Genomic DNA, 18,372 nt, shown 5'->3' with positions numbered 1-18,372 from the left:
TTTAATCAAATTTGGGCTTCCTTTGTGGCTCAGCTGGTAAAGAATCCGCCTGCAAGGTGGGAGACCTGGGTTGGGAAGATTCCCCTGGAGAAGGGAAAGGCTACCCACTCCAGTATTCTGGCCTGGAGAATTTTCCACAGAGTCTATAGTCCATGGGGTCGCAAAAAGTCGGACACGACCGAGCGACATTCACTCTAATCAAATTTATCCCTAGAATGTCTATGCCTCTTCAGACTACTGTAAATGAAATTGTTTTCTTCATTTTATTTTTGGGTTGTTTGTTCATAGCGTATAGAAAGTAAATAAGTTTCTGTATATTGAAAAAAATGGTGACCATAAATTTTGTGTGGGGTGGGTTAAAGCACAGTTTAAAAAAACTTGTTCACTTGCTAAGTTGTGTCCAACTCTTTGTGACCCCACAGACAAGGACAGAAGTTGAAAGTGATGCAGAAGTGCCCCGTGGCCTCCAGTTTCTCTTCACCCCCCATCACTGTTTATCTTCCTCCCAGGAGAGGCCCAGCTTCCCTGTCCTTCACCATCTCCCGGAGCTTGCTCAAACTCAGGTCCATGGAGTCAGTGATGCCATCCAACCATCTCATCCTCTGTCATCCCTTCTCCTCCCGCCTTCAATCTTTCCCAGCATCAGGGTTCTTTTCCAGTGAGTCGGCTCTTCACATCGGGTGATGCTTTCAAACTGTGGTGTTGGAGAAGATTCTTGAGAGTCCCTTGGACTGCAAGGAGATCCATCCAGTCCATCATAAAGGAAATCAGCTTGCTTAAACTCATGTCCATAGAATCAGTGGTGCCATCCAACCATCTCATCCTCTGTCGTCCCCTTCTCCTCCTGCCTTCAGTCTTTCCTAGCATCAGGGTCTTTTCCAATGAGTCAGCTCATTACATCAGATGGCCAAAGGATTGGAGTTTCAGCTTCATCATCAGTCCTTCCAATGCATATTCAGGACTGATCTCCTTTAGGATGGACTGGTTGGATCTCCTTGCAGTCCAAGGGACTCTCAGGTGTCTTCTCCAACACCACACTTCAAAAGCATCAATTCTTCGGCGCTCAGCTTTATGGTTCAACTCTCACATCCATGCATGACTGCTGGGAAAACCATAGCTTCCGCCTTCTATCCTTGGACAAAGTTTCCTTTGTATCCAATCTAATGAACTATATGGAAATAGAGTTTCTAGAAAACATAGTCCCCATTCTAACCAAGAGGACCCAGAACTATGCCCAAGTTAGGAACACCTGACCTGTGCATATAGCACATATATCAGAGAGCCAACTGTGGAGAAGGCATATTTGCTTTTTTTCCCTTTCCTTGATTGCAAAAACCACAGACTGTAAACCATAACATCTTTTCCCTTTAATTAGTGGATAACTGCACCACAATGTTGTGTGGTGCATACAGCAACTTGAGTCAGCCATGCATGCGTGTGTGCTAAAGTCACTTCAGTCGTGTGTGACTGTCTGACCCCATGGACTGTAGCCCGCCAGGCTCCTCTGTTCATGGGATTCTCCAGGCAGGAATACTGGAGTGGGCTGCCCTGCCCTTCTCCAGGGGATCTTGTCCACCCAGGGACTGAACCCGTCTCTTATGTTTCCTTCGTTCTTTAGCGCCAGTAAAGAACTAGGCAGGGTCTGTACCACCAGTGCCACCTGGGAAGCCCGATCAACCGTGAGCATACACATATAAACGATGACATTTTGTAGAGATGCATTTGTGTCTTAGCCGGAGAACTTAAATTGCATTTGTGTTTCAAATGGGGGACGTGTGGTTTAGTTTCCACATAACCCATTTAAGTGAAACTCTTGTAAGACACCCCCCCCCCATTTGTGAATGGTGACGTGTTGTATTTTAAAAGTTTTCTGTAAAGCTGTATAGTAGCTCATCACGGGTAAAAGAAACTGTAGGTTGAGAATAAACAGTAAGAGCTTCTAGGATAACTGAACTTTGGGGTTTACTCTCCCCCCAAACACTGTGGTATGCAAGACCTTAGAAACCAGTTTATCCAAATAGCTTTGGGGTGTTTGTAAACAGAGCAATCTCTCTTTGCCACTTAAGCATCTCCTTTCCTCGTGTTATTAATTAGGAGTGGGGACCATTTGTTACTGAACTTGAAAGTCCAGGATCCTCCCCTGGGTTGCAGTCCTGATTGGAATGCCAGCAAATTCTAAATAACCTGTTTTGTAAATAATACTTGCATAAGACTCTGAATTTGCAACATATTTTCATAATTTGTCTCCCTTTTATTCTTCTCATGGTCCTGGGTTGTCAGGCCCACCCCCCTCCCCCAGCACAACTGTTGTCCGAATTGTTTTGAGTGGAAAACTGAGAACGAGAACAATAAAGTGGGCTTCATTCTCCAGTTCTCTCCAGTCGGGCTTCCCTGCTGGACTCAGATGGTGAAGAATCTGCCTGTGATACTGAAGACCTGGATTCGATCCCTGAGTCGGGAAGATCCCCCTGGGGGAGGAGGGCATGGCAACCCACTCCAGTATTCTTGCCTGGAGAATCCCCATGGACAGAGGAGCCTGGTGGGCTACCGTCCATACAGTTGCAAAGAGTCGGACACAGATGAGTCACGAATGTTTTCAGTTCTCCAACTTGCAGTGAAGTGGTAGGGCTCAGTCTGAAGTCCTAGCTCCTTCCCCCTCATCTCTGTGAAAACATCCCTGATCGTCAGCCCCTCCTGGAATCCTCTGGTCTGACTGCTCCCTGCTCTGTGATGCTGGGGCCCATGAATGCGTCCATCCCTGTGCTTGTCACATGGAATTGTCTATCCCTCAGGGTCTCCAGTGTTCTTGCCTGGAGAATCCCAGGGATGGGGAAGACTGGTGGGCTGCCATCTATGGGGTCACACAGAGTCGGACGTGACTGAAGTGACTTAGCAGCTGCAGCAGCAGCAGGGTCTCATTGGGAAGCAGAAAGCGCGCAGTAATTGGAACCGGGGCTGCTTAATAGAAGGCAGGCTTCCGGGCACTGGCCACATTCCAACACACCCCTTACGGCTCCTCTGTCGGGCGGGTTTGTGCCATTGCCATGGAGACCAGAAGACCGCGGGGGGGCCCCCCCAACTCCGCCTTAAATACTTACCATATGGCTGTCTCGGTGCAGAAGTTTGCCACCCTGGGTGTAAAGAATTACTGTCAGCAGACGATTCCTTATCATTAACTTAGTGAAGAATGATTAACTAGGTGCTCCTTGGGGTAAAGAGAGCTCTGAAGAGGACGGCAGCTGGAAGGAACAGTGACACCACTTCTGGACTCAAGGCCGGTGACCTCTCTGATGCTGGGAAAGATTGAAGGCGGGATGGTGAAGGGGACGACAGAGGATGAAGATGGCATCACCGACGTGGCGGACGCGAGTTTGAGCAAGCTCTGGGAGCTGGCGGTGGATAGGGAGGCCTGGCCCACTGCAGTCCATTGGTTTGAAAAGAGGCAAGACACGACTGAGCAACAAAACTGCAAGGAGATCCAACCAGTCCATCGTAAATGACGTGAGTCCTGAATATTCTTTGTAAGGACTGATGCTGAAGCTGAAACTCCAATACTCTGGCCACCTGATGCAGGAAACTGACTTCTTGGAAAAGACCCTGATGCTGGGAAAGATTGAAGGTGGGAGGAGAAGGGGACAACAGAGGATGAGATGGTTGGATGGCATCACTGAGTCAATGGACATGAGTTTGAGCAAGCTCCAGGTGTTGGACAGGGAAGCCTGGCGTGCTGCAGTCCTTTGGTATGAAAAGAGTCAAGACGCTGCCTTGTCTCTGGAGCAGGGCTGGTTTCAGAGGGAAGCCCTGTCCCCCAGTGTCCCTCTGGTGCCCTCTGCTGACAACACTTCCTGAGGCACAGGCTGCCGCCCCCCGCCGCCAAAGGTCCCCACGTCCAGCCCCAGTATCACCACTCAGCTGGTGACTGGTGATTTGCACTTAAGACGCACTATATTGCTAACTGGCATGGTACTGAAAAGGGTGTCCTCTGTGCACCTTTTTCCTGGATTGTGACTTCCCCTCGCCAGGCAGGGGTGTTCCGAAAATGCCCCCTGAGTGTTGCCCTGCAGACAGTGTCCCCTCCACGGGTTGGCCTGTGTTCTCCGAAGTGCTGTGCTGTCCCTGAGGGTCAGGACTCCGCAGAGCCCTGAGGCCCTGGATGTTCACCCCTCCTGGAGAGCAGCCATGTACCTTGGGCTTCGTCTTCGCCTGAGGAGGCTGTGGGCTCTGGGCTCAGAGTTGAACAGTCCTATCGGGTTCCCTGTCAAGTCTGGATTGAGTTCTCAATTGCTACCTCTGACCCCCTGATGCAAATTTCCTTCCCTTTGCATTTCTTTTTTAAAAATTGCACTGTTTTATTTATGTATTTGATGCTTTTGAACTGTGCTATTGAAGAAGACTCTTAAGAGTCCCTGGAACTGCAAGGAACTCCAACAAGTCCATCCTAAAGGAGATCAGTCCTGAATATTCATTGGAAGGACTGATGCTGAAGCTGAAGCTCTCGTAATCCTTTGGCCACCTGACAGGAAGAGCTGACTCATTAGAAAAGACCCTGATGCTGGGAAAGATTGTGAGGGCAGAAGGAGAAGGGGACAACAGAGGATGAGATGGTTGGATGGTATCATCCACTTAGTGGATATGAATTTGAGCAAACACCGGGAGATGGTGAAGGACAGGGAAGCCTGGCGTGCTGCATTCCATGAGGTCGCAGAGTTGGACAGGAGTGAGCGACTGAACAACAATTAATGTATTTGTTTTTGGCTGTGCTGGGTCTTCCTTGTTGCACAAGGGCTTTCTCTAGTCGCAGCAGGTAAGGGCTACCCAGTAGTTGAGGTGGGCTTCCCTAGTGGCTCAAACGGTAAAGAATCTGCTTGCAATTACGGAGACCCAAATTCCATCTCTGGGTGGGGAAGATCCCCTGGAGGAGGGCGTGGCAACCCAATCCCATGGACAGAGGAGCCTGGTGGGCTACAGTCCACGGGGTCTCAGAGAGTCAAGAGATGACTGAGCAACTAACATTGTCACTTTCCATTTTTCTTGCACAGGCTTCTCACTGTGATGGCTTCTCTTGTTGCAGAGCATGGGCTCTAGGGCACTAGGGCTTCCATACTTGCAGCATGTGGGCTCAGTGGATGTGGCTCCCAGGCTCTAGACCACAGTCTCAATAGTTGTGGCCCATGGGACTAGTTACTCTGCAATGTGTGGGATCTTCCCAGACCAGGGATTGAACCTGCCTCCCCTCCATTGGCAAGCAAGTCCTATCCACTAGACCACAACGGCACTCCACTCCAGTATTCTTGCCTGGAAAATCCCATGGACAGAGGAGCCTGCAGTCCATGGGGTCGCAAAGAGTCGGACACGACTGTGTGACTTCCCTTTCCCTTTTCACTTTCATGCACTTGGGAAGGAAATGGCAACCCACTCCAGTGTTCTTGCCTGCAGAATCCCAGGGACAGGGGAGCCTGGTGGGCTGCCATCTATGGGGTCGCACAGAGTCGGACACGACTGAAGCGACTTAGCAGCAGCAGCAGACCACCAGGGAAGGACCCCCCCCGCCCGCCCCGCCTTCCCCGCTCTGTTTTTCAAAAGGTGTCTTTGAGCAGTCAGCATCTTTCCTGTTTCTCTGTGGACTTCTGGTTGCTGACTGCAGCCTCTGATCCCTCCAGGTCTTTCAGACTTCTCCTTGGCCTGCTCTGTCCATCAGCCTGGCTCTGTCCATTTCTCTGGGCCACGTCTGCCTTTCTTGATATTGGGGCCCCATGTGATGTAGCCCTTACCTTGGCAATGAGTGGAGGAAGTGTGTTAGAATCTTCAGGGTGCATCCATATGTTCTTATGTGTGGGACTAAATGCAGATTTGTTCATCTGAATCTGAAATGTATGAGGTGGGTTTGGGGGTTTCTTCTTAGGCTTTTTTTTTTTTTTTTTGCACGTGGAGGTGGTTACCACTTTTCTTGTTTTTTGAGATAACATTTTGTCAAGCACAAGGAAAGTAATTTTCCTCTCTAATTGAAGTGTGGCTGTTTTGAGGATTTGTACACAGTTCAGTGTGTACACCCTTTTTTTAAAAAATTAATTTATTTAAATTGGAGCCTAATTACTTTACAATATTGTAGTGGTTTTTGCCATACGTTGACAGCCATGGGTATACCTGTGTCCCCCATCCCGAACCCCCCTTCCACTTCCCTCCCCATCCCATCCCTCAGGGTCATCCCAGTGCACCAGCCCTGAGCACCATGTCTCATGCATCGAACCTGGACTGGCAATCTGTTTCACATATGATAATATACATATTTTAATGTTATTCTCTCAAATCATCCCACGCTCGCCTTCTCCCACAGAGTCCAAAGGTCTGTTCTTTACATCTGTGTCTCTTTAGCTGTCTCGCAAATAGTGTCATCGTTACCATCTTTCTAAATTCCATATATATGCGTTAGTATACTATATTGGTGTTTTTCTTTCTGAGTTACTTCACTCTGTATAACAGGCTCCAGTTTCATCCATCTCATTAGAACTGATTCAAATGCATTCTTTTTCATAGTTGAGTAATACTCCATTGTGTATACGTACCACAGCCTTCTTACCCATTCGTCTGCCATTGGACATCTAGGTTGCTTCTGTGTCCTGGCTATTGTAAACAGTGTACACCCTTCTTAATATATGTACTAAAGATCTTAAAAACCACATAGTTTCTAAATAGATATTCCAGTTACTTTTCTAGCCTAAAATGTGTAAGCTACTTTTCCTTAAGAGAATACCAAATACTGATAGGCTGTGCCATCATATAGGTCCCATTAACTCATTGCTTAATATCATAAGCACTGCATGCTCAATTTGCAATTTTTCATGGCATGTTCATGGCACATTATTGGAAGCTGGAATGTCATGATGAGGGACAAGAAAGAGCCAGGATCAAGAAATACTTTTCTTTGGGAAGTGGGTCTTCTAAAACACCTGGGAGTCAAAGTCATTTTAAATGTTCAAGACATATTTTGTGCACAGTTGTGACACCAGATTGCCATTGAGTATGTTTTGTGTTAAAAAAAATTACCCCCAGTGAAATAGTCAGCTGACGCTCAGGACATGTGTGCTGTGCTAAGTCGCTTCAGTTGTGTCCAACTCTGTGCGACCCTGTGGACCATAGCCCGCTAGGCTCTTCTGTCCATGGGATTCTCCACTCAACTACTTTGTAAACAAAGTCAATTACTTTGCCAAAAAAGGCCTGTCTAGTCAAAGCTATGGTTTTTCCAGTGGTCAGGTACAGATGTGAGAGTTGGACTATAAAGAAAGCTGAGTGTCGAAGAATTGATGCTTTTGAACTGCAGTGTTGGAGAAGACTCTTGAGAGTCCCTTGGACTGCAAGGAGATCCAACCAGTCCATCCTGAAGGAAATCAGTCCTGAATATTCACTGGAAGGACTGATGCTAAAGGTGAAGCTCCAGTCCTTTGGCCACCTGATGCAAAGAACTGACTCATTGGAAAAGACCCTGATGCTGGAAAAGATTGAAGGCAGGAGGAGAAGGGGATGACAGAGGATGAAATGGTTGGATGGCATCACCCACTCAGTGGACATTAGTTTGAGCAAGCTCCAGGAGCTGGTGATGGACAGGGAAGCCTGGCATGCTGCAGTTCATGGGAGTGCGAAGAATGGGAACTGAACTGAGAGTTCCTGGGAAGCTTGAATGCCACAGATCGCTGATAAGATACTCCACGAGATTGTCCAAGGAGACAGAGACCAGTGATGAGAGTATGTGCAAGTTTGGATACATTTCAATGGATGTTTTTTTATTTTTTTCCCCCCACCACGGGCTTCTTTGTTACCAAAGATGTGCTCTCCGATTGCTTCGCAATTAGATCCTCTTCCTGGATGACTCAACTCTCTTCAGAGACAAGGGAACTCAGGAGGGTGACCGGGGAGGTGACATCAGTGATTGTTGTAGCTCGTAGAAGCCAGTGATGTCTTACACTGTCCCCTGGATGGCTTTCTAGTCATAGCTGATAAGTCGTGGGTATGATTCATGGCCTTTGAAATCTGATCCCAGACCTAAACGTTTCTCCCATTTCCATTCTGATCTCCAGTGGTTGCGATTTTCCCAGTCCATCTAAGCTCCATATCTGAGCTCTACTGCACATGGCACCCCACTCCAGTACTCTTGCCTGGAAAATCCCAAGGACAGAGGAGCCTGGTAGGCTGTAGTCCATGGGGTCCCGAAGAGTCAGACACGACTGAGCGACTTCACTTTCACTTTTCAATTTCATGCGTTGGAGAAGGAAATGGCAACCCATTCCAGTGTTCTTGCCTGGAGAATCCCAGGGACGGGGGATCCTGGTGGGCTGCTGTCTGTGGGGTTGCATAGAGTCGAACATGACTGACGCGACTTAGCAGCAGCAGCAACAGCACACCCCTTTCCTGCAGTGGCCCTTGATGTCCATCAATGAATATGTCCCTTGACCTGCCTTCCCAGCTGCCAGAGTCCTTGCTTATGTTCGTGTTCCCTGCCCTGTCTTGGTTTGAGCATGTGTGGCTGCTGATCTGTGATGTGTTCTGGGCAGTAGAGATGCTTTTTCCTCTCTACCTAGAGGATGAAGTTGCTAGACGCATTTGCTCACTTGATACAGAGTCACTCCCCTGCTTCCCTGCCGGGCCTTCTGGGACTCCCTCCCCCAACCTGCCCCACCACTGCCTCCAGGATATCATTCAGGCTTATGAAACTAAAGGTCAAATTCCTCATCTTCCTCCTTCTGGCCTTATCTTCAGAGGCTCCCCTTGCCAGGGTGCTACAACTTTTCAGGCTGACATTCTTCAGACAGGCCCGGGTCCTGACCCCTTCCCATGGAATGTCCACCCCCATCTCTGCTGGCCCTTTCAAGTTGCTGTCTGGGGGTGAAGGTCTTTCATCTCCAGCCCTGAGCCCCTCCCCTGTCACCCCCACTGCCCTGACTCTGCCGTGACACTGTCCCTTCCTGAATGAGTCCCAGCTCCCACAAAAATCAGGGTTCCCCTCCGCCCTTGGTGGGTGTCATCTTCAATCATCAGTAACAACATCTGTTGGATGAAATATGAAAGCTTGCTTCCAAAAAGAGTTCCATGGACTAGTTTTTGTTCTGTTTTTTTCCCTTCCCTCCCTCTTGCTGTTTCCAGAGTAAATGTTTCCATCAGGACAGCAAGGCAGTCTGCTCATTTTTGGACACTTCTAAGCCCTAAAAACTCAACAGGAGTTTGCCAAACAGAATTCCAGTGCATAATCCAAACCGGAATATTCGGCCTGGCGAGTGAGCTTGGGGCTTTCCTTCTGACCGGGGTACACGGACTGGCATCGTGGGTGGGCGTGGATTCCTTTGTCCTTGCCTGCCTGCCTTTTTGTAAAGGGAGTTTTCTTTTTTTTTGCCCCTGAGCAAGGAACACTGAGAACTTTGCCCGGTGGTTGTAGAACAGGACTGCCCTGTTTGTGGCTCCTGCAGACAGTGCCCTCTGTGACTGGCAATGCCCAGCACTATCATGACTGTTAAACAGAGGATGGCAATAAAAGGAGCCTGCATGTGTACAATGCACGATGCATTCGAGGCGTGACTCATCACGTGTAATGCACAATAGACCATACACAGCTGATGGGCAGAGCCGTATTCCTGGGACCCTAGGGCCAGCTTCAGGTCTGGGCTTCACTAGGTTCAAGCCTGATGAAGTCTTCCTTAGGGAAGACTTAGGAGAAGCTTGATGGGGTCAAGAGTACAGACCTGAGGTCTTCAAAGCTGCCTTGTTTGCAACTCTCTTCTCCATGAACATGAAAAATGTCGGACAAACGCTTTGTCTTGGCGAGGAAGCCTGGATAGGCAGAGATCACCACCGGCTACTCTGTCTCCCAAACCTGGAGCAGTTTTTTTTGCTGGGAGTGTAGGTGGAGTGTGGTTTGGACGAGGCAGACGGGCTGCCTTGGAATGTGGTCTTTGTGGCTGGAGCAGGAGCTGGGAAGTCTTTGCAGATGAAGGGAAGCAACACAATGTGATTTGGGCTTTGGGGTGAAGCCAGACCTTTGTTCAAAAATTTTTTATTTTATTTGGCTGAGCCAGATCTTCATTGAAGATCTTCCATCTTCATTGCAGTGTTCAGAATCTTTAGTAGTGGCACATGGAATCTCGTTCCCTGACCAGGGATCGAACCTTGGGCACCCTGCATTTGGAAGCTCAAATTCTTAGCCAGTGGACCTCCAGGCGAGTCCCTTAGCCAGACATTAATGACAGCGCTTTGAGAGAATCTCACATGCAAGGGTTCAAGGGGATGAGATGGAAAAGCTCACCAGGTCATGGCCGAGTCGTTAACAGGTGATGAGTTGCCTGTAAGAAGGGCTACCTTCAGAACCTGTCATAAGACCCTGCAGGTTCCTCCATCATCATGGTTTCACCTAAAGGCTTTCTAAAAACGTGATGCTCAGATTCACCAGCTCTGTGCATGTCTGGTTGTTGTCTCTTTGGGGACATCCATCCCTTCTTTCTCCTCCGTCTCCTGCTCTTTCATCCTCTTCTGCCAGGCAGCCCAAGGGTTCTTCTGCTGTTCCTAGGTCTGTTTTCTGTGTGGACAGCCTCCATTCCTGCCTCTCCAGTCTTTTAAGTTCCTTCCCCTGCTGTTCACTCCATCTTTTCCTCCAAGAACTCCCGCCTCCCGCCCACCCCAGCTAACTGCCCACCAACCCTCTGATTGGACATAGCCCTTGGCCACCCCCAGCTGGGGCATGTCAAAACCTAAACTCTCCACCACATATCCTTCACCTTGGCTGTTTCTGGCTGAGTGTGTAATCTTGGCCGGGTTGAAGCGTTGAAACGTAATGGGATCTGTCATTACGTTGGGATTAAAAATAGTCTAGACTTGGAAACCAGTTGTTAGCCGAACGAATTGCTTCATAGTTCTGATTGGAATGGTCATTTTGTTCATTATGTTTTGTTTATGGTGTCAACTTGCAATAAAGAATTACTCTGTTACCCTAAGGAGGAGTTGAGTTGTCCTCGGGTGCAGGCAGAGAGACGGGTCCAAGTATGGTGTGGTTTCATCCTTGAGCCTTTCAGTGGCTTCATTTCCAGCTCTGCAACTGCCAGAGGAGGAATGTTTCTTTGCTTTAGTGCCTGGTGAGGTTTGGAACTGATTTTCAGGTCAGCCCTGGCATATAGTGGGAGCACAGTGAACTTCCAAAATTGTACCCTGGCAATGGCACCCCACTCCAGTACTCTTGCCTGGAAAATCCCATGGATGGGGGAGCCTGGTGGGCTGCAGTCCATGGGTCATGAAGAGTCGGACACGACTGAGCAACTTCACTTTCACTTTTCACTTTCCTGCACTGGAGAAGGCAATGGCAACCCACTCCAGTGTTCTTGCCTGGAGAATCCCAGGGACAGGGGAGCCTGGTGGGCTGCCGTCTGTGGGGTCGCACAGAGTCGGACATGACTGAAGTGACTTAGTCGCAGCAGTAGCAGCATGCCCATAAACAGTCATCTTTTTCACTAGTTTTCCTAGCAGTTTATAAAAAGAATGGCTTTTTGGTGTAGAAAAGCGGTTGGCAGCTTTTTTTTTTAAGTAACAAGCCAAGTAGTAAATATTTTTGGCTTTATGGGCCCCAAACTATTCCATTCTCTCCTGTAGCAGTGTATAAACAAATGGGTGTGGTTGTATTCCAATAAAATTTTATTTACCCCAAACAAAAAAAAGACAGCTGGCTGGATTTTTTGCAGGGAGGGTGAGGGGAGGGCATACCACCTAGCATGTGGGATCTTCCCTGACCAGGGATGGGACCCAGGCCTCCTGCATTGGGAGCACGGAGTCTTAACCACTGGACCACCAGGGAAGTCCTAGCTGGCTGGGTTTGATTCATGGGTCATAGGGCTTTCCAGGTAGCTCAGCTGGTAAAGAATCCGCCTGCAGTACAGGAGACCCTGGTTCGATTCCTGGGTGATCCGCTGGAGAAGGGACAGGCTACCCACTCCAGTATTCTTGGGCTTCCCTCATGGCTCAGCCTACAATGCAGAAAACCTGGGTTCCATCCATGGGTTGGGAAGATACCCTGGAGAAGGGAAAGGCTACCTACTCCAGTATTCTTGGGCTTCCCTGGTGGTGCAGACTGTAAAGAATCTGCCTGAAGTGCAGGAGATCTGGGCTTAATCCTTGGGTTGGGAAGATCTCCTGGAAGATCCCCTGGAGGATGGCATGGCAACCCACTCCAGTATTCTGGCCTGGAGAATCCCATGGACAGGGGAGCCTGGTGGGTTGCAGTACATGGAGTAAGTAGCAAAGAGCTGGAAACAACTGAGAGGGTAAACATGGCACATGGTAGGAAAAATAGGGTGGTTAATTGATGGCTTACTCGATGCTTAGTTGGATTATTACTATATAAGAAAAGCTGAGTTAAGGATTTATAGATTGAAAATTTTCAGGATAAAAGTTGTAAAATTCTTTTAAGGAGTCAGTCAGTCCACTTGTGTACATACTGTGTCTAACTCTGAGTAGGGAGTGTTTATACACACGGGTTTGATCCTATGGTCAGGAACAGCTGAGACCTGTGGTCTTGCCACAGCTAAGATCCCATGGAGACGGAAGATGGCACGTGTTGCAACTAAGACCCAGCACAGCGAAACAGATAAATATTTTTTTTTTAAAGCAGTCTACCAGGTCCTCAAAATGTTTACCCTAGTTACCATATGACCCCAGCATTCTACTCCTAGTTGTACACCCAAGGGAAATGAGGATGCATATTCACACACAAACATGTGTATACAAGTGTTCATGGGGCGCTGACAGCCAAATGTATGGATGTGAGAGTTGGACTCTAAAAAAAGCTGAGCGCTGAAGAATTGATGCTTTTGACCTGTGGTGTTGGAGGAGACTCTTGAGAGTCTCTTGGACTGTGAGGAGATCCAACCAGTCCATCCTAAAGGAGATCAGTCCTGGATGTTCATTTGAATGACTGATGGTGAAACTCCAGTACTTTGGCCACCTAATGTGAAGAACTGATTCATTGGAAAAGACCCTGATTCTGGGAAAGACTGAAGGGGAGAGAAGACGGGGACTACAGAGGGTGAGATGGTTGGATGGCATCACCGACTCAATGGACATGAGTTTGAGTTAACTCCGGGAGTGGGTGATGGACAGGGAGGCCTGATGTCCTGTAGTCTGTGGGGTGGCAAAGAGTCAGACACAACTGAACTACTGAGCTGAACTGACTGAATAGCCCAATCAGTAGAAACAAAGTAAATATATCCATCCCTGATGAACAGATACATTGAATGTGGTCGATTGGTACGATGGAGTATCACTCAGCCCTAAAAAGGAACAGAGTTCCAACACAGGGGTCAACACGGACACACCTGTAAAACACATCATGAGTGAAAGAAGCCCGACACAAAAGCCCACCTGTTGTATGACTGTGTGTATCAAGTGTCCACAGTACGACGTGTACATGTACATGGTCTCCGGGGAGGGCTGGAGAGTGACTGCTGACAGGTACGAGGTTTCTTCTGGCTTAGGAAGCCTGTTCTCAGCTGGGTGGGTGGTGATGGTTGGACGAGTCTGAATACAACTAACAGTCCATTCATTCATGTGTACGTGGGCGGATTGGCTTGTATTCGTCTTATAGCTAAATAGAGCTGTTACAGAAATTAAAAAACAACAACAACAACAACATTGAAAGAAACCTGTTACAGAAAAAGTCCTAGGTGCAGGACTTTAAAAAAAGATTTTTTTTTTTTTGGCTCTGGTGGGTCTTTTGTTGGTGCACGTGGGCTTTCTCCAGTTGTGGTGAGCAGGCGCCCCTGTCCACTTGCAGCCTGTGGACGTCTCATTGCGCTGGCTTCTCTTGTTGCAGAACACAGGCTCTTCAGTGCACGGGCTTCAGTAGTTGTGGCCCCCCGGGCTCTGGAGCCCAGGCTCAGCGGTTGTCGTACACGAGCTTTCTTGCACTGTGGGAAATGGACTCTTCCCTGAACAGGGCTCTGACCCATGTCTCCTGCGTTGGCAGGCAGATTTTTTAACCATGGGACCCCCAGGGAAGCTCTAGGTGCAGGATTGATGGGTGAGACATAACTTGTGAATGATTTTAAAACACCCATCTTGTGTTTTTTTGGAGGAAGGAGATCCAGAAAGCAAAGGGGTCCGTCTGGACCTGTGGTTTCCCGTGTGTTTTTTAGTGTCTGTACTCTGCTGCCCCTTCTGTAAACGGTAGGCTTTGCAGATGCTGACCAGATGAGGAGTACAGACCAGGAGAGGGGTGGATCCCTGGTCTCCCACAGGGAATTGGGGCCCAAGCTGGATCCTTTCACTCCTAGGTCGTCCTAAAGCCAGTCCAAGAACTGGTGGGTAGCACGGAGCTACACGTCCTCCTTGTCAAGTCCTGAGGACTGGTTTGCTCATTTGGTGGGGGGAGCTCATGGACCCTCTTTCTGCGTTGCAGGTTGAAGAAGGCAGCAAAGCCGCGTCTGTGGACAAACTGCTGGCCGGAGACGAGATCGTGGGCATCAATGACATCTGTCTGTCTGGGTTTAGACAGGAGGCCATCTGCTTGGTGAAGGGGTCTCATAAGACCCTGAAGCTGGTGGTGAAAAGGTAAGACCTAGGCGTCAAGCCTTGTTTATGGACAGAGATGAGCAGGTCAGCAAAGCTTGGAGTCTATTGGCTGCCCTGTGTCAACTGTGACAGTCCTAATGTGGACGTGTGTGTGTGTGTGTGTGCATACATATTTGAGCGTGTACACTTAGGAAGTATATGAGTGATTCATCTCTTGGCCAAGGATGAATCCAACTTCACAAATTTGAAAGATTTCCTTCTCTTTTTCTATTTTTTTAATTTAGTTTTATGTTGGAGCATAGTTAACTTAGCTAAAGCTCCAATACTTTCGCCATGTGATGCAAATGGCGGACTCTTTGGAAAAGACAGCAAATTGAATCAGTTATACATACATATATATATATATATATATGCAAACACACACACTCTTTTTTTGATTGTTTTCCTGTGCTTGTCACAGAGTATTGAGTAGAGTTCCTGGTAACAGTCAGTTCTTACAAGATTCCTTCTTTCATTACTGCTGAGTGTTAATTTTTGACTTGTGAAGTGATTTTGATTCCTTAAATCTTATCCCTGGCAATAGCTGATTCTCTAAATGAATCAAAGTGTCATGGCCCAGTTTTAACACAAGGCGGCAGGCTACTGGATTTTCGGATCTCATGCTAACGTGGAGTGATGTACACAGATATCCAGGTGTTTCTAGCACTGTGCTGAGCTCTGGGGCAGGCAAGCATACTAGTTTAGAAAGCAAATTGTTAATAGGAGTTGGGATAATTTGAGGGGGTCAGGGAGCGAAATTGTGGACCTGATGCTTTTACAGGCAGGAACTAGAACAGTACAGATGGGCAGCTCAGAGGTATTGGTGATTGTTTTGGGCCACGCTGGCTGCAAAGCTTGCCGGCTTCCCTGGTGGCTCAGCTGGTAAAGAATCTGCCTGAAGTGCAGCAGACCATGGTTCGATTCCTGGGTTGGGAAGATCCCCTGAAGAAAGGATAGGCTACCCACTCCAGTATTCTTGAACTTCCGTGGTGGCTCAGCTTGGAAAGAATCTGCCTGCAATGTGGGAGACCTGGGTTCGATCCCTGGGTTGGGAAGAGCCCCTGGAGAATGGAATGGCTACCCACTCCAGTATTCTTGCCTAGAGCATTCCATGGAATTCTTGCAAGATCTTAGTTCCCTGACCAGAGATCAGACTCAGGGCCCCAAAGTGATGGCACCAGAGTCTTAACCACTGCACAGCCAAGAAATTCCCGTGACTGCTTTTATATAGAGAAATAATCCTCCACTTGGTATTTCACAGTTAGCTCATTCACAGTACAGTGTTGACCTGCCTTTTTTAAACAGAATTAGTCCAGTCTTTTCCAAGATTGGCTGTAAATTTTAAAAAGTAAAATGACCTGCCCTTGCACTTCAGTTTTTAGTACAGACTTGAAGACATATCCCAAAGGATTTTTTTGGGGGGGAAGCAAAATAGCATCCATGGAGGAGGTTCAGAAAGTGAAGAAGGAGAAAGTTTTCTTTGCCGCATTAACGGAGCAGCCTCATTGCTCCGTGGAATAGGCGATTGTCCTTGTACATCAGAAAACTAGTGTCCCGGCATGGCTGTTTCTGAGCCCTTTGGGGTGGAGGGGACAAGAGAGATGCTGTCGTGGTGTAGCGTTTCTTTGGGGTCACCTCATCGACCTCTGCACTTTTAAAGAGGAGAAGCTTTTAGGGTTCGGTGTCGTGTGTTCCCAGGGTCAGCAGCAGCTTGGTCCCTCAAGAGCGGTCAGCTGCAGTGACCCCAAAGGGTTCTACGCAGTGCCCTCAAAGGGTTTGCTCACTGCGCAGTGGTCAAAACAAGCACTCTTCAGGGGTGGCTGCTGGAATACCAGCTACAGTTTTCTCCAAGTGTGATTTTTTATTCTGCATTTATCCGTACTGAGAGTGACACATGGATGTGGGAAACCATTTCACTTTTCATGTCGTCGTTAAGTATTTATTTTTATTTATTTGGGTGTGCCGGGTCTTAGTTGTGGCACCTGGGATCTAGTTCCCTGACCGGGGCTGGAACCCCTGGCGCCCTGCATTCAGAGCGCAGTTTCTTAGCCACTGGACCACCAGGCAAGTCCCAATATTCACTTTCAAAAGGGAATTGCATGGAGTCCATCAGCCTTTCTCCCACCCAACTGCATCCCCTCGTTTTGCCTCTCCGGAGAGCGGCCGTGTCAGTACTACGCTCTTAGGTTTCCTTGGAGAAACAGGCGCTTATGTGTTTACACATGAAAGTGGAGTTTGTTGAGCGCCCTGAGGTCTGACTCATGACTTGTCCTAATGACCCCACGATGCTCCGAGGTCTGGATGGTCCACTGTGTGGGTAACAGATCCTCTCTGTATGGATGTTTATGGTGCTTCCAGAGTATTCATGCAGCAGACACTGCTGTGCTGTGGCGCCTTTGCACCCAAGTCCGTGTGTGTGTAAGTCATCGTGGTCCATTCCTCATGTGAGAGGTTTTGAGTCAGAAAGTACATGCCTTGTGAAGTTTGTTTTCGCTGCCTTTGTGGATGGGATAGATGACAGATGCTTTTATTGCTTGAAATAGGCATTTCTGTCCATGGGAGTGAGGTGGAACACCCTTCCATGTGTTCAGAAGCTTGTTCTGAATTCAAGGAACATATGTAAGGGTCTTAAAACAAGACGATCTGAGTTCTGTTTGGAGCACAAGCCATGAGAACTGGTTGTGAGAGGAGGTAGAAGAGGCCTGGGGGCCTGCTTGCTGGTGGGGACAAGTGGATATTCAAAGAACGGTGGGAACACAGTCAGATTTGGACTCCGAAGGGTGGAGGGGAGCCCCCAGTATAGACTGTCACTTTTGCATTCTGCATACCCGGGTTCTCTTTAAGTGACAGGTGTGCAGAATGATTATCTAGTTCGGAATGGCTTAGTAATCTAAGTAATGTGGAGAAAGAAATGGCAACCCACACCAGTATTCTGGCCTGGAGAGTCCCATGGACAGAGGAGCCTGATGGGCTACAGTCCATGGGGTCAAAAAGACTGAGAGACAACTGAGTGACTGAACTTAGGAATCTAAGTAACATAACACATGTAACACGTTATAAAACCGAAACAAGTGGTTGATTCAGATGCTTTTTTTTTTTAAACACACTTTAAATGACAAGCTTAGATATTTTTGAAAATTTTAAGTTATTTTATATTAAATTTTAATGCTGTGTGTAGGTATTATTTGGGCATCCCATGTGGCTGAGTGGTAAAGAATCACCTGCCAATGCAGCAGACATAGGTTCGATCCCTGGGTTGAAAAGATCCCCTGGAGGAGAAAATGGCAACCCATTCCAGTATTCTTGCCTGGAGAATCCCATGGACAGAGGAGCCTGGTGGGCTACAGTCCACGGGGTTGCAAAGAGTTGGACACGACAGAGTGACAGAGCACACACACAGGGAGGTATTATTTTGCCTATTGGAAAACTCTGAAATAGATTTTTCCTAGACATATGCATAAAATTTTATAAACGGGTGAATTTCACAAACCAGGGAGTTAGTTAATATTAGAATCTGTTACCGTCACCTGACACATGGTGAATTCCTGCTTTAAATCCTGACGATGCACATAGTTCAGTTCAGTTCAGTTCAGTCGCTTAGTCGTGTCCGACTCTTTGCAACCCCATGAATCGCAGCTCTCCAGGCCTCCCTGTCCATCACCAACTCCTGGAGTTCACTCAGACTCACGTCCATCAAGTCAGTGATGCCATCCAGCCATCTCATCCTCGTCGTCCCCTTCTCCTCCTGCCCTCAATCCCTCCAAACATCAGGGTCTTTTCCAGTGAGTCAACTCTTTG

The 18,372-nt window shown here is 48.0% G+C and overlaps 1 protein-coding gene across 1 annotated transcript in view; it reads left to right on the top strand.

The window, feature by feature from the left end:
* LOC133243835 (protein Shroom2-like) overlaps window positions 1-18,372 on the top strand; it is a 150,341-nt gene that overhangs the window by 57,790 nt on the left and 74,179 nt on the right. The window contains 1 exon segment of the mRNA XM_061410559.1: window positions 14,423-14,574. Within this exon segment, the coding sequence (XP_061266543.1) occupies window positions 14,423-14,574 (152 nt within the window).

This window comes from Bos javanicus, chromosome Y, assembly GCF_032452875.1.
Source record: "Bos javanicus breed banteng chromosome Y, ARS-OSU_banteng_1.0, whole genome shotgun sequence".
In the NCBI taxonomy this organism is placed as follows: domain Eukaryota; kingdom Metazoa; phylum Chordata; class Mammalia; order Artiodactyla; family Bovidae; genus Bos; species Bos javanicus.
The sequence above is the reverse complement of the archived record's forward strand: the minus strand, read 5'-3'. Positions and strand labels throughout refer to the sequence as shown.